The sequence below is a fragment of the Microplitis mediator genome, chromosome 10 (assembly GCF_029852145.1).
Source record: "Microplitis mediator isolate UGA2020A chromosome 10, iyMicMedi2.1, whole genome shotgun sequence".
NCBI lineage: Eukaryota > Metazoa > Arthropoda > Insecta > Hymenoptera > Braconidae > Microplitis > Microplitis mediator.
In genome coordinates, this window is record NC_079978.1 from 20,777,813 (window position 1) to 20,793,616 (window position 15,804).

Sequence of the window (15,804 nt, forward strand, 5' to 3'; positions counted from 1 at the left end):
CTATCACCCATTTTCCGACCACTCTGACCAGAGTCTATCTATTTTCTGAGATGGAAGGGGTATTGGTCTACAGAAGTTTTGATTCGTGATGGTTATTGGTTGAACATATGCTAATGGGGTGTGTTTATTAAATACATCTCTAGCGAATGCCCACTTCTGGTTACTTGATAATATTTTAAACGAGGGGTGTCGTCCGGGGCAGAGGAAAGGGACATTCGCAACAGGCGCACACCCGAAATGGGTGAAGAAATGGCTTGGGAAGGAGTGATCATTAAAAGAAACCGGTTAGTAGTGTCCCTTGGTAGAGTCGGACTACCGGGGGTAACCCTCTAAACATTTAAACAAATAAAAATAATATCGAAATTTCAGAAGGATGACTGACGCTTGACCGTCTTAGGCAAGTAAAGATCATGTCCTCGGAAATAATTTCTTACAATTGTTATCATTTTTATTATTTTGATTTTTATTCGTAATTGTCGCATAACAATCCATTCAGTTTAATTTCATCATTCAAATTAGTTATGATCGGTGTTTTTTTTCCATTCAACAATGGAAATAAATTTATTATTTTTGGCGCATTTGGCTGCGCATTTATTGGATGTAAATAAGGTTGGGTCCACAATAAAGTGAAGGGCATAATTACGCTCTTTTTCTTGGTTTATTATTCCAGAAATTCCAATGAGCTCTGCCTGTTCGTGTCTCAGTGTTTTCCGGATAAACGTAACCTTGTTCTCAGTTTGTAACTGTTTTTTCAAAATCTGCCGTTGTAAGGCAGCTACTCTCTTGCCGGCCATTTCATAGTTTTGTTGACATCGATTTAAACGTTTCGAAGAGCTTGATGTTCTATTTAGTTGGCAACATGATATAACGCACTCATCTTCATTTACTTTTTTTGATGTTATGAAACATATTTTGTCGTGTATGTCAGCTAACTGTGTCAGCGTTAAAAACTGTAAGTAAACAATGATGTCAAATTTTAAATACCATAAAAAAATGCTATCTGGCAGGGAGAATGGAAGGTAGATTTCTCAAAAAAGTTTTATAAATTTTGACAGACACATATAAATGTATAGTAGACTGGGCCAAAAAAATCGACTATTTTTTTTTTTAACGATACTGTGTAAATGTTATTTGGGATGACAAAAAAAAATTATTGTGAAAATTTGAGCCCTTAATTTTGATATTAAGAGGTGTATCATCGCAATTTTCGATTTTTTTTAAATGAGCGGGTTTTTGTCTCATAACTCTCAATCTATCGAGATAAACGAAATTGACTCAGATACATTGTTTGAAGGAAATTTGATGTTCTACAAAATAGGTCTGATTGAAATTTTTCGTCAGATGAACCGTTTCCTTATAATCATGCTTTGAATGTTGGTATGATTTTAAAATTTGATTGTTCAACTTTGGAATTTTGTAATTCATGTAAAAATAAGTTTCCGGAAAAATACAATGAATATTCTTGAAGGAAATTGAATGCTCTACAAAAAAAGTCTCTTAACAATTTTCGCTAAATTCACTCCTTCAAAAGTTATTTAAGATTATTGAAGTCGTTTTACATAACTTCAACCTTGAATACCTTTTGAAGGAGTGAATTTAGCGAAATTTGTTAAGAGACTTTTTTTGTAGAGCATTCAATTTCCTTCAAGAATATTCATTGTCTTTTCCCAGAAACTTATTTTTACATGAATTTCAAAATTCCAAAGTTGAACAATCAAATTTAAAAATCATACCAATGTTCAAAGCATGATTATAAGGAAACGGTTCATCTGACGAAAAATTTTAATCAGACCTTTTTTGTAGAGCATTAAATTTCCTTCAAAAAATGTATCTGAGTCGATTTCGTTTATCTCGATGGTTTGAGAGTTATGAGACAAAAACCCGCTCATTAAAAAAAAATAAAAAATTGCGATGATACATCTCTTAATATCAAAATTAATTGCTCAAATTTTCACAATAATTTTTTTTTGTCATCCCAAATAATATTTCCACAGTATCGTTCAAAAAAAAAAAATAGTCGATTTTTTTGGCCCAGTCTAATGTATAGCATCGGGTGGGACACCGCGTAGCTCGAAGTGAGGGTCAAGATTAAGAGGAAGTTCCGGCCAATTATGATAGATAATAACAAACTTCTTTGAAAAATCCACCATGAGGACAAATACAATAAATTTATTTCTATGAAATCTACTTAATAAACATAAATTTTATTCTCACTTCTAACTGCCTATCAAATTTAAGAATATCATCTTCGGAATAATTCTGTGTTTTAGAAGTTTCATTCTATAAAAAAAAAAAATTGAATTACTTATTTCCTCATAAAAAATGTTTTTGGAATAATTAACGACGTATATGCTATTTTACTTCGACTATCTCTTTTAATTTTTTATTTTCTCTCCAACAATCTCTCCAAATCTCACTAACTGCTGTTAGGTCTCTTATAATGTCTGTAATACCATTCGAAAGATCATCAGATAACTCGGAAATTTTGGTTGCTAAAGGATTTGAAAAATTTAAAATCATTGAATTATCTGAGATTAAGGATGTAATGGTGACAGTTCTTTCCGAAGAATCATTCTTCATATCACGAATAATGCCATGTATATGAGATAATCCTTAAAAAAAGTAGATTACATGATTATTATTTGATACCCATTGGATATAATAATACACTCGTAACAGAAAATAAAGAATTTAAAAATTATATTGTATTTAGGGGATAATCCACAGGCTGTGATTGAAAGAAAAATAGTCATACCCTTCGCGATTTTGACACTAAGGTATTTTTTTTTTGTATTTTTTGAAGTATTGCCTATGTCATCATTACTATAATACAGTCGACTCTGTCTAAAGGTTCCACGTCGGGACAGGACCATTGCCTAAAGGTTCCCTCCCCACCATCAGCACTTCCCCTACAATATATTCCCCTCGAGCGCCGAGGCGCACGCTAAAACGAACACATTGCGCAGTAAACATAACCTCAAAAAAAACGTGCATTTAAAGTTAGCGCTCGAAAACTGAATTGCGATTCGTCACTCGAGAAAGCGGGTGGTGGAATATCCGGGAACCTTTAAACAATGTATCCTGGAACCTATAAACAGCGGGAACCTTTAGGCAGAGAACCTTTAGACAGAGTCGACTGTAGTATAGGAACGATTACCATAGTAATATAGGAACGAATGCCATAATATTATAGAAACGGTTACCATATAATGTATGGGGTTTATTCCCATACGCACCTACCCTAGTAGCATTCTGAAGGAGGTCTTACGTAAATCTGTATCTTAAGGCTTCAGCAAGTCAAGATCCTTACGTAAGATATCTTAAGTAAATCTTTAGTGATACTTACTTAAGATCCATTAGCTCAGATTTGTTGCAGAATTGCTTAAGATACCTGGACATGGCTGCCCCTGTTACTTCGTGAGCAGTCAATTCAGCATTAGTAAAGTAAATTCAGATTTCCGTAAGTCTTTAAGAAGAATCTTAAGCCAGACTCGGTAAAATCTTTGGCAAATATGCGTATGAAAGCCATCTTCTTCAAGTCTTGTTTAAATCTTCCATAAGAAACTTGCTGACGGACATTCGTCAAGTCACTTGCTTAAGACAATGCTACCAGGGTTGTCTCCCCGACACGTTTATTTATCACAGCCTCAGGGTTACTAGAAAAACTTTGAAAAAATCATACTACCTTCAATTTGTTTTATCATCCTCCGACAAATGAAATCTAACAACTCGTTGATTATACTTTCGTTATCCAGGAGCGATTTGCTATTTGATTTCTGTTTAAAACTTTTTGAAGTAGTGTTAAGTACTTGATTATTTAGTTTTGTCTTTCTTAACATGGCTTGCTGAGATTTTACGTTATCATGTGATAAATTATTATGATCTTCATATGTTTTTTCTATTCGGGCTGATGGTCCATCAACTTTTTTACCGACTTCGTCTTTTAAATTTCGATTCTCACTTTTGTATTTTCTAAGATCATTCTCTGCTTTTTTTAAATTATCCTGTAAAGTCATTTTTTCTAGCCTTAAGCTGTCCAATTCTTTTCGTTGTGCTTCAAAATCCTTAGTAAATTGATCAGTGCGTACCGCATCAACTGTGTCGCTCAAAACTTTAAATTTAACTTCGTTTGAAGTCTTATTCGTACGCCTAAAATCATCATCATTCTTTTTAATTGCAACAAAATCATCCGTATCTTTGTTATTCAATTCTGGCTTTTCCAGTCCCCTTTTCCCTTGAAAACCGTCATGTTTGGATAAAGTATCTTTATTATGGCTTCCAATGTTTACGTTCTTATCAGTTAATAACCCGACTATTTTTCTGTCTAAGCCAGCAGTTTCATCATTTATTGTTTTGACTTTATCCATAAGCTCCTCATTCAATTTTAATGTCTGATTAGACTTCAACTCAAGGTTCTCCAAATGATTTCTTAGTTTATCAAGTTCTCTATGAAACTGATCATTTTCGATGTTATGTGTTTCAATTTTTTCTTTTAAATTTACAACATTGTCTTTTAAAGTATTGAAATTTTCTTTAAAACTATCATGTTTTGATGAACTTCCTTTATCATGACTTCCAATATTTATATTTTTATCAGTTTGTAACCCAGCTATTTTTCTGTCTAAGCTAGTAGTTTCAGTTTTCATTGTTTTAATTTTATTCATAAGCTCTTCATTCAATTTTAATGTCTGATTAGATTTCAACTCAAGGTTTTCCAAATGGTTTTTTATTTTATTAAGTTCTTTGTAAAACTGGTCGTTTTCAATATTACGTGTTTCAATTTTTTCTTTTAATTTTACTACATTGTCTTTCAAAATATTCAAGTTTTCTTGAAGAGGAGTATTTGAAGAAACATCTTCATCTGTTTGAGAATAGTCAGTTTTTAAATGAGTGGATTCTCTTTCCGATTTAGCGTCTTTAGTTTCTGAATCTATTGACGGTTTCATCGATTCATCTTGAGTTTTCTGCTGTACCCCATGATCAATTTCAACACTTTTAGATTCTGTATCAAATGTCTTCATTTTCAATTTCAGACTATCGTTCTCTACTTGAAGCTTATTTATTACTGAGTCTACTCTTTCTAAGTGATTATTCAAAACTTTGTTGTCGTTTTCTAAAGCTCTTATGTCCTTTTTTAGAGAATCGGACTCAATTTTAAGTTGGTTCCAGTTTTTGTCACGTTGATCAAATTCATCTTTTACCGCAGACAATTCTTTAGCCTTTTCTTCCATTGCTCTCAATTCTGTGTTACAGTTTTTTTTTATATTTTCGACCTCACTTCTCAAATTATCTAATTCTGCTGATAAGGTTTCTCCCATGGACGTGTAATCATTGAAATTTGACTCCAAACTTTTGAGTTGAGTTTCTTTATCAGAAAGTTTTATTTTTGACAGATTTAATTTATTGTACACATCATCCAAATTATCATTATTTGCGTTCAGTTGTTGGGTTATAGCCGAATTTTCTTTTGTTAAATTTTCATTTTCTCTTTTTAATGCAATAATATCACCGTCCAATTTTTTGACTTGACTTAGAATTAAGTCAACTTTGTTTTTTGTATCTAAAAATTGCCTCATCACTTCATCGTAACTATTCTGTAATTGCTGAATAAAATTCTTCAAAGCTAATTTATCATCTTGTAGAGAATGATTTTCTTCCCTCACAGCTGGATGTTGTTTATCGGAGCCACTTAAATTATCATTCGATTTTTCATTAGTTTGTTGATGCTCCTGTATTTGTTCCTGTACTTGATTTTTCAATACTTGAATCTCTCTTTCCAAGTTACTGATACTTACTGCAGCAATTTCTTCAGATAACTTTTTATTAACTACTTCTCCTCGATGCGATTCAGATTTTTTAATATGATTTTCTTTCCTCACAGCTGAATGTTTATCAGAGTCACTTAAATTATCATTAGATTCTTTAATTGTACGTTGATGTTCCTGTGATTCATTTTTGAATACTTGAATCTCTCTTTCCAAATTACTGATGCTTGCTGCAGCAATTTCTTCAGATAACTCTTTATTAACTACTTCTCCTTGATGCATGTCAAGTTGTTTAATATCATTTTCTTCCCTCAGAGCTGGATGTTGTTTATCAGAGTCACTTAAATTGTCATTAGATTCTTCACTTGTACGTTGATGTTCCTGTGATTCATTTTTCAATACTTGAATCTCTCTTTCCACGTTACTGATGCTTGCTACAGCACTTTCTTCAGATAACTCTTTATTAACTACTTCTTCTCGATGCGATTCAAGTTCTTTAATATGATTTTCTTCTCTCACAGCCGGATGTTGTTTATCAGAGTCACTTAAATTGTCAGTAGATTCTTCACTTGTACGTTGATGTTCCTGTAATTGGTTTTTTAATACTTGAATCTCTTTTTCCAAGTTACTGATGTTTGCTGCAGCAGTTTCCTCAGATAACTTTTGATTAACTAATTCTCCTCGATGCAAACCAAGTTGTTCAATATTTTCTAATAGATCATTCAGCCCATCAATTTTGCAACTTAAATAAGAGATTTCAGATTGACAGTATCCAATATTACGCATTAAACTAATAATCTGGCTTTTTAAATTTTCATTTTCAGGTTTAGAATCGACAAACGACTTTGACTCTATAGGTGACGGGTTCATACCTGTAAAATTATTAATAAAATAATACTGATGAGTAGTTTGAAAAATGATTGCTGAGACTAAGGTAAATAAAAAGGTGGTAACCAGAATTGTAGCAAGTATCAATAATTTATTTATTACTTTATCAAATATTACAGATACAGCTGCACTAAGTTTGATCATACTGAGATTATGAGTTGAATCAGCAAGAAATTTGAGCAAAATTGCAGCTTCCATAGAAGCATTGTCTTCAGCAAGTGACTTGACAAAGTCCTTCAGCAAGTTTCTTATAGAAGATGTAAAGAAAATGGATTTCATAAATATACTTGCCGAATATTTCATCAAGTCTTGCTTAAGATTCTTCTTAAAGACTTACGGAAATCCATAGAAACAGTCTGCAGCAATTCTCCACCAATACACGTGCTTTATACCAGTTTCCGGTCAGAGTTGCTGTAGAATTGCTTAAGATATCGGGCTTCTTTATCTCCGAGTCACTCCAAGCTCAAATCCAGTCCCTTTATCAAACCCAGTCCTCGATAAAATTATATCGAACATTTATTGGGCGCCATTGAGTTCACTATACTAATGCTGAATTGGCGACTCATGAAGTAACGAAAAGGGCAGCCATGTTAGGAATCTTAAGCAATTCTGCAGCAAGTCTAAGCTAATGCAGCTTCAACAAGTTTTACTACTAATTAACTTAATGTATCTTGCCTATGACTCGTCCAGGACTAATGATACAGACTTTCTGAAGACTGAAGACATAGATTTACGTAAGACTTCCTATAGAATGCTACTTGTAGCATAGTATCCTAATGGACCCAAATTACGGTAAATTACGGTAAACCCACCGTAAATTACGGTAATCCACCGTAAAATACCGATTTACCGTAAATTACGGTGGATTTACCGTAAAATACGGAAATACGGTAATCCACTGTAAATTACGGTAATTCGGTAATCCACCCGAATTTTTTTACGGTAGATTTATCGTATTCGACGGTAAATTTACGGTATACCCGCCGTAATTTCGGTAATCCACCGTAAAGTACCGATTTACCGTAAATTACGGTGGATTTACCGCAATTTACGGTGGGTTTACCGTAATTTACGGTGGATTTACCATAATTTAGGTAATCCACCGTAAAGTACCGATTTACCGTAAATTACGGTGGATTTACCGCAATTTACGGTGGGTTTACCGTAATTTACGGTGGATTTACCGTAATTTACGGTAATTCTACTCGAATTTTACGGTATTCTACGGTAGATTTACGGTAAAAATACCGTGAATTTACGGTAACTCAGGTCTGCTATGGTAAGCACAGCTTGTAGTGGGGATCAACGTGAGTGGAAGTTCCGAGTTAATGGAATTCGACTGTAACTTTTTTTGTTGGGTAAAATCTGTTTTTTTTTTTTAATTTAATATTTTTAGAGATATAAGTCAAAAGTAATTAATTTATTTATATATATATATAGAAAGTTTACCACAAGACTTAAGAGCTTTTTTGAGAGACCGTATTTCATTTTCCAGACTCAAACGTTCTCCCTGCCATTTCTTCATTTGACGACTCATTGCTGCAAGCTTACGCAAAGCAAATCCAAGGTCACAGATTTCTATTTCTTTCGAGTCATCTTGAAACGGATTACAATTACAACAGCTACATATGATCTGTGGTGTTTTAGAGGATGAAGAATGCCTCGACATATTAATCAGAGAAATTGAAAGAGTCGGTGAAAATTCATACTCAGAACCACATAAGCACATGGATTTTTTTAAAATATCGCATTCCATTTTTAAATATTACTGAAAAAAATTAATATGACCTCGAATATTATTGTCGATAAAAAAGGAGCACTTTTGCTAATTTAATTTTTTTCTAAACACAGTTACAACATAATTTTTTAGGTTTATTTATGACATGATGCCGATGTCATTTGTTATTAATAATAAATTATTACTGATTTTCCAACATTGAACTACTGTTGAGTAAATGAGTGATGCAATTCGGGTTGACATTAAATTACATTGAATCCGATCATTTTATTACAGAACCGACAATACCCGATTCGTATCCTTTCGCTGATTCGGCGATAAAAGAACATGATTAGTTGTGAGCTTCAGTATATTTATTTATCAAGTGAAATGAGCGTCAATGTCATTTAAATTTTCAAAATTATTTTATTTAGTGGCATAATTTTGAATAAAAAGCGATAGATAAAAATTGTGACGAATGCTTTCGTGGTAAATTTCATTTCTTCCGTGTATTTTGACATATTGTAAAAACCTTTTTGCATAAATATAAAGTCAGTGATACTGCGACACCTCTGAACTACAAATTTCTATACCATGTAATTATGATAGATACTATTTTACAGGAACAAGAAAACATCTCGGTATATTGTATAGATTATCTTTAGGAACACTCGAATTATGTGGTATTGTTATATATAGTTTTTGGTATAAAAAAAAAAATTTTATCTTCAGCGGTACTGCAGTATCGCGGAACTAAGAAACATTAAATTACAAATATAACTTTATGTGTTGAACGACGGTCGTAAAGACAAGTTTGGACACGAGCTGAAGTGAGGACCATCCTTATTGTCGCCAAAAGTGGTGTTGTTACTGTCGAGAAGTCATTTTGTAAGACAGAGGTAAAAGATGTATGCAAAAATGACAGATAAAACAACCTTTGACAGGCAGATGTCTATTACACAAATCCCGATGACTCAGATCTACTGATGATCCAGATTTCCATTACATCTGGCCTGTCCTAGTTTTCTATAGATTTTCTTAGACGACAAGTTTGCTGCCCAATTTCAAAACACAGGAAGGGACGAATTTTTAAAAATTGATTTTTTAGTATTTTTAATTCCAGTGGAGTCTTGTGAATATGATTCACTACATATTTCAAAAATTTTATTTTTGTCAGTTACTGTGTTTTGAAATTTGGCAGCCGAAGTCTCTCTAACGCATTGTGGTATAGTCGAATTGTTCCTCTGGTCCAACCAGATAATATTTATGAACATAGAAGTTACATTTTTCTCTTCCAGAGTGAATTTCCTTTTGTGTCGGGAAATAATTGTTAGGTTGAAGCTTTTTAAAAACCTATTTACTGAAAAGTTTGTTCAATTTATTTGTGAAAAAAATACAAAATTTACTGTAGTTGTTTCAATAATCATTTTTGGTCATTATCGTGATACTTGACCCATGAATCCGGAAAATTTTATTGTTGACACTTTTTTGTTACATAAGTTTTTTTATAAAAATTAAAAAATAGATAAAATATTATAATAACTTGTGACATATATATATAAGCAAGTGGCTTCCGAGTTGGCTCACAGGCTGGTGCTAATGCTTGGGAAGTGTGGATAGCCATGATCAAAAACTGCGTCTATAGATAATAAATAAATTTAGAGCAAAACTTATAGGTTAATAGTACATCGATCAACTAGAGTGATAGCGCAAAAAATCGGTTTTACGGATTTTATTTCAATTTAGCGTGACTATTTGTGAGGAACATCATATATGACCATACGTGGAGCATATATGGCACATATGGTCTCACATGGGCAACTATTCATGACCATTTAAGAGAATGTGAATTTTGGTTTTATAGTCATGTATTTGACGAATGTCCTTCAGTAAGTTTCTTATGGGATTTAAACAAAACGAAGAAGATGTATTCCGTAATATACTTGCTGCAGATTCTATCAAATCTTACTTAAGATTCTTCTTAAAGACTTACGGAAATCTGTAGAAACTGCAGCAATTCTTAACCTATATATGAACTATAAAACACTAGGCGTTCAGAGTTGCTGCAGAATTGCTTAAGATATCGGGTTTCTTTATCTCCGAGTCACTCTACACTCAAACTCAGTCTTTCTAACAAACCCAGTGGCCCTCATTTAAATTCAAAGGGCTACAAATTAATAATGTTATCACTCGATAAAATTATATCGAACAATAAGTGGGCGCCACTGAATTTACTATACTAATGCTGAATTGACGACTCACGAAGTAATGAAAAAGGCAGCCATGTCCTGCTATCTTAAGCGATTTTGTAGCAAATCTGAGCCAATCCGACTTGTCCCAGACTGATTATGCAGACTTGCTAAAGACTGACGATACAGATTTACGTAAGACTTCCTTAAGAATGCTACTTGGATGATTTCTTCATCAAATCCGATCATGGCGCATAATACTTGACTTCCATTTAACTACATTTGTGAAGCTTTTGATTTATTTTCGTTTATATACTCAAAATACAGATCGTGGTAAACATTTGCTGGTACTTGAATACAATCAAACTAGTTAACAACCAGAGAACTCTCAACTCTGCCTATGAAACGTAGCGTTAAATAGAATGAAAATAGTCAACAATTTGAAATGGACGGTATAAACCTGAACTACCTACAACATACCCTTCTCAAATTATACGCCATGAAATATAACACCTAATTTTAGTAGCTTTCCTACATTTATAGTGCTTTTATCTTCAAGTGCCTTCGTTATAAAATCAGCTCGCGCTTTTTACTTCAGAACATGATTAAATTTTACTGTTTTCCTTAACTGCGTAACGTATAAAGTGATGTCAATTTTGAAAAATCCTACAAAATGTTTTATTACTCGCAGAAAATTATTTTATGAAACTTCTAAAATTATTGAATTCTGTTGAATTTTAAGGAATTTTATGAAACTTCTCATAATTTTTAATCATTTATAAATATTATAACGGACACGAAAATTTCTTCTCAAAACTGGATTTTCGAAAAATGGGATGACCCTGTTTAGAAAATCTCATAGAATCCAATAAATTCCCAAAGATATTTTATAAGAATGAATGAGTTCTATGAGAAGTGCTATAGTTAAGTTGAGGCCTTATACGTACAGCTATAAAAATCTATCGGATTTTTTAAGCAGGGGAAAATGAATTTTCCGAAACTTCCGAAGATCGCCGGTCTTCGTAGGGAAAGTTACAAAGTTGCTATACAAAATTTTTTTCATAAAATTTAATCTAACAAGCGATATTCTAAGGGCCGATTTAACGCGCTGTCACTCTGTTGTAATCAATAAAATCACCATTTGCAAGATTGTTAACCACGGCTTCCAAGGAGCGAGTCTTTTTTGTAAATTTGGTCCTAAGCTTGCAAGAAGATAATATGTATACATAATGACATGAATGATGCAATTTGGCATCATAATAAAAGTCCACATGCCACCTAAAGAATAAATAGTACATTATTTTAAGAAACTTTATAAATCACAAAGCAATTTTTGAATGCATACCTGGAGCGTATTTGCAAGCAATCCATGCAAGACAAACGGTTGTAGCATGATGATAAATGTGTAGAAAAGATGATTGATTAAATTTCTTTCGCAGTGTGAAAATGACTGTATCGCCTAGCTCACATATTTTCAAAATCATCAGCCACCAAACCCATCTCGCCATCTTTAAACATTCAAAATATAATTTATTTTTATTTTCAAATTCATCAATTTTGAAATATAAGAAAAGTAATACAATGTTACCAAATACTTACACTTATTGACTCTGGGTCATAAGAATAATCAACTGGTTCACAACCCCAGGAAAGTTTTGTTGTAAAACCTGATGTTAGAAGCTGATAACATTTAATATATATTATATGAGTTTGTAAAAAAATTAAGAAAAACTATGCGTCATATATTTTTATAGTTACCCCGAGAAACACTAAAAGACTAGAAAACGCAATAAAAATATTGTAGTAAATCATAACTTTGTGTAAAGTATAAGGCCGTCTTTTCTTCATGTACAATGGCCCGATTAGAAGAACAAATGACAAATATCCAGCTAAAATTATTGCTATCGGAAATGGACTGGACATCAAAGGCCAATTAGTTACTCTCGGATCTGTTAAATATTATGAAACACGTCAATATTATTCACAAATTTCGAACAGGAAATTAATAATTCCCTCGAATTTATAGTGCTATTCAATATTACTCACCTGAAATTTCTTCGAAGAGGAAGCGGTAGATTTCCGAAAACTGCATATTCTATGGAACAAATTGAAATAATGTGAATAAAAATGATAAAATAACTTCATTGATCCACCATGAATGATTAAGGAGGGTCTATAGCAATTTTTGTCCAAATTTTTCTCTCAAATAAAACCTCTAAACGCAAAAAGAAGAACGAGGCTCGATGCGCATTACTCTATAATCTAGCAACCTACGTTTTTATTTTTCAAAAATGTTTATTTGTTTAAGAGAAAAACGTGGACAAAGTTTCCATTTACTGCGCAAGTGCAACAGAGATAGTACCGTTTGTTGACTTGAGTGTGACAGAGAAAAAAGTTGAGACCCCTCTTAAATGATAATCATTAAAGTTTGCTGAATAATAAAACGAAAATACCGTACTTTTGCCGTAAAATACCGTCTTTTACCGTAAAATACCGTATTTTACCGTAAATTATGGCGGTCTACTGTAAAATACCGTAAATCTGAATATCGTGAATTACGGCAAATTACCGTAATTTATCGTAATTCGGATCCGCCAGGGATAAGACTTGAAGAAGATGTATTTTATAAGTATACTTGTCAAAGATTTTATCAAATCTTACACGGAAAGAAAATTATGGGAAGTTTTCCTATGCATTATGGGAATGGTTCCCATAATGGTATGGGAATAGTACCTATACTACTATAGGAATGATTCCCATATATTATGGGAACCATCCCTATAATATCATAAAATATTTTTTAACACAATAATGTAGAAATTTCCCAAAATTTGAATTTTCTTGAATGTTTTGTGGTGACAAAAAATTCTTGTTAAAAATTTTAATGTTTTTTTGCCAAATACGATTTTTTTTTTCAATTTTTGAATTTTTGTTCTTATGTTTAATAATATTTCTGTGTATTGTAGAAGTGATTACCACACTTCTTTAAATTAATTTTTTCATGATAATATGGGAACCATTCCCATAATATTATGGGAATGGTTCCTATAATATTATAGAAAGTATTCCTATAAATTATAGGACCCATTCCTATAATTATAGGAACCATTTCTATAGTGTTATGGGTATCATTCCCATAATTATAGGAACTATTCCTATAATTATGGGAAACATTCCTATAATTATAGGAACCGCTCCCATAATTTATGGTCGTAATTCCTATGATGGTATAGGAAAAAATTTCACAAAATTATGGGAACCGCTGCCATAATTTTCTTTCCGTGTACTTAAAATTTTTCGTAGACTTACGGAAATCTGTAGAAACAGTCTGCAGCAATTCTTAAGCAACCCATATAACAATCTTGTAGCAATCTTGCGCAAACCTGGTCTCAAGTCCACTAGTTGTCTGTCTTTATAAGATTATGTATCTTGTGGCAAACACTGGTCCAAAGTTTTGTATTGCAAATCTTGCGCAAGACTTGTTAAAAAACTTTGTGTTATGTTATATTTCAAAAATTGTACAAGAATATTGAAGATCATTTTTAATTGTCTAAAAAGTAATTTTTTGCATAATAGTAGCAAATATTCTGTATTTTGAATTTTTACCTTCATAAACTACATTTAAATTTTTAAATGAATACAAAAATCGTTAAGTCACTTATATCGAAATATTGCGGAGAAACTTATCGTTTAAAGAATAATTGTTCAAATTTTCCGATAACCGTGTTCTACATAAAAAAGATAACTATAAACAGTAAGGTGCAGTTGTACCTCTCGGTGGGTTTGAGTAGACTACTGATTGCATTAAACATATTCTCACGGTAAGTACCCTCAGCAACGGCTCTACTACAGGGCCGTTTGCTATAAACGAAGTACATATTCCAGTTTTAAAACTCAATATGTTCCGTCATAAGTTTTTCCGACTAATTTAATACTCGAACTATTATTCCCAAAATGTATATAAAATTTAATATGTACTATATATAATTAACTACTCTAAGATTAAGATAGAATATTGATTTTCGTTTGCAAAGTTTTGTTCCAAATAAGTGCATACATCCCTGAATAGTTGTCGAGCTTGAGCTTCTAGATGCTTTATGTCTGGTGAAATAGATATATGGCTTCTTCGCATGCTGTTATTCAAATCAAGATTTACGGCTAACTTTGCTCGTATAATAATAGATATATCAAAATTTTGTTATTGTTCATAGGTCACAATGATAACAATCAATTTCGTCATATATATTTCTAGTTATATCTTTCAAATTCGTATGGTTTTAATTACTCTTCTTCTTTAGAATATTCGCCTTGTTCCAAAAGTAATTTTGATAATAATGTCTCTGTATGTGTGCGTGTGTGTAAACTTATTATTTGCCCTAAGATATCTTTGGAACAAATTAACTGATTTAAACCAACTTTGCGGGAATCAAAAAAGCTCATCAAGATTTGGAACTGATCAGATTTTGAATTCAATCAGTCAAGTAATTTTGAACTTAATCAAAAAAAAATTTTGACGTTTTCAATGTGTAACTCGGAAACTGGTCAATCGGTTGATCTCAAAATTTAATCAGATCATAGTTATTAGTTTTTCTGTCGAGTTGTAGAGGAATTGAGTACCACTGAGCTCAGGTAACGTATGCTAATAGAGGGGATAAATTAATAGAGACAGGATTGAGATAGACAGTGTAATTTGACACTACGTAATGCGTAACTGCGTTCGCCAAAGCTGCATCGTACGTTGAATGTATCCCACTGTATAACGATTGACTCCGAGTTGTTTGAGCGAAAAGAGAATAAGATGGTGTTGAGTCAAATAATTTGCGATAATCAATCCAGATCATTGATGGGTTGCGCTAATAGAGGATCGTGTCTTGAATAACACAACGACCTGCTCGCTGTAAAATCCGAATCATACAGGGGACCAGGTATGAATGGCAGTGGGTGCATGTTGGATTGAATTTTAGACAGGTAACAACTAAAGGTGACGTATATTTGTCATCAGTTTTGAAGAGAATTCGCTCTGCAAACTTAGAATCCAATTTAATCTAAATCTACGACTGGTATATGACGACAAATTGAAAGCAAAGCTTACTGTGCAGAGTCCCTTCAACAGTAATCTACGATTAAAAAGAGTAATCCAAAGTTAATCCCCACCCACTTTAAAAAAATATGTTTACAGAGAGACGTGTCCGAAAGTTTTCAAGTGGCCAAAACTTACACTGTAAAAAATCACCGGGGTAAGTCC

At 32.6% G+C, this 15,804-nt stretch overlaps 2 protein-coding genes across 2 annotated transcripts; both read right to left on the reverse strand.

The window, feature by feature from the left end:
- Nucleotides 1–483: 483 nt before the first annotated feature.
- Nucleotides 484–8,621, reverse strand: LOC130675587 (ELKS/Rab6-interacting/CAST family member 1-like). The gene is made up of 5 exons (XM_057481359.1): nucleotides 8,103–8,621; nucleotides 3,686–6,637; nucleotides 2,362–2,612; nucleotides 2,215–2,280; nucleotides 484–950 (listed from the first exon to the last, which is right to left on the reverse strand). The coding sequence occupies exons 1-5, from the start codon at nucleotides 8,407–8,409 to the stop codon at nucleotides 516–518; spliced, it is 4,011 nt and encodes a 1,336-aa protein (XP_057337342.1). The 5' UTR covers nucleotides 8,410–8,621; the 3' UTR covers nucleotides 484–515.
- Nucleotides 8,622–9,740: 1,119 nt separating this feature from the next.
- LOC130676175 (elongation of very long chain fatty acids protein 7-like) lies at nucleotides 9,741–13,970 on the reverse strand. The gene is made up of 7 exons (XM_057482209.1): nucleotides 13,869–13,970; nucleotides 12,606–12,654; nucleotides 12,318–12,508; nucleotides 12,159–12,239; nucleotides 11,905–12,067; nucleotides 11,698–11,837; nucleotides 9,741–10,009 (listed from the first exon to the last, which is right to left on the reverse strand). Exons 2-7 carry the CDS (start codon nucleotides 12,649–12,651, stop codon nucleotides 9,842–9,844), a joined length of 789 nt encoding a protein of 262 aa, XP_057338192.1. The 5' UTR covers nucleotides 12,652–12,654; nucleotides 13,869–13,970; the 3' UTR covers nucleotides 9,741–9,841.
- Nucleotides 13,971–15,804: the final 1,834 nt, after the last annotated feature.

Excerpts from the sequence above, each read along its gene's own strand:
- LOC130675587 (XM_057481359.1), bottom strand. The coding sequence starts at position 8,409 with ATGGAATGCGATATTTTAAAAAAATCCATGTGCTTATGTGGTTCTGAG. Across the intron at positions 2,281-2,361 it reads AATTAAAAGAGATAGTCGAA|AATGAAACTTCTAAAACACA; the intron begins GTAAAATAGCAT and ends TTTTTTTTATAG. Across the intron at positions 951-2,214 it reads AATTTGATAGGCAGTTAGAA|TTTTTAACGCTGACACAGTT; the intron begins GTGAGAATAAAA and ends GTTTACTTACAG.
- LOC130676175 (XM_057482209.1), bottom strand. The coding sequence starts at position 12,651 with ATGCAGTTTTCGGAAATCTACCGCTTCCTCTTCGAAGAAATTTCAG. Across the intron at positions 12,240-12,317 it reads GTCTTTTAGTGTTTCTCGGG|CTTCTAACATCAGGTTTTAC; the intron begins GTAACTATAAAA and ends AAATGTTATCAG. Across the intron at positions 10,010-11,697 it reads GGTTAACAATCTTGCAAATG|ACGCAGTTTTTGATCATGGC; the intron begins GTGATTTTATTG and ends TATTATCTATAG.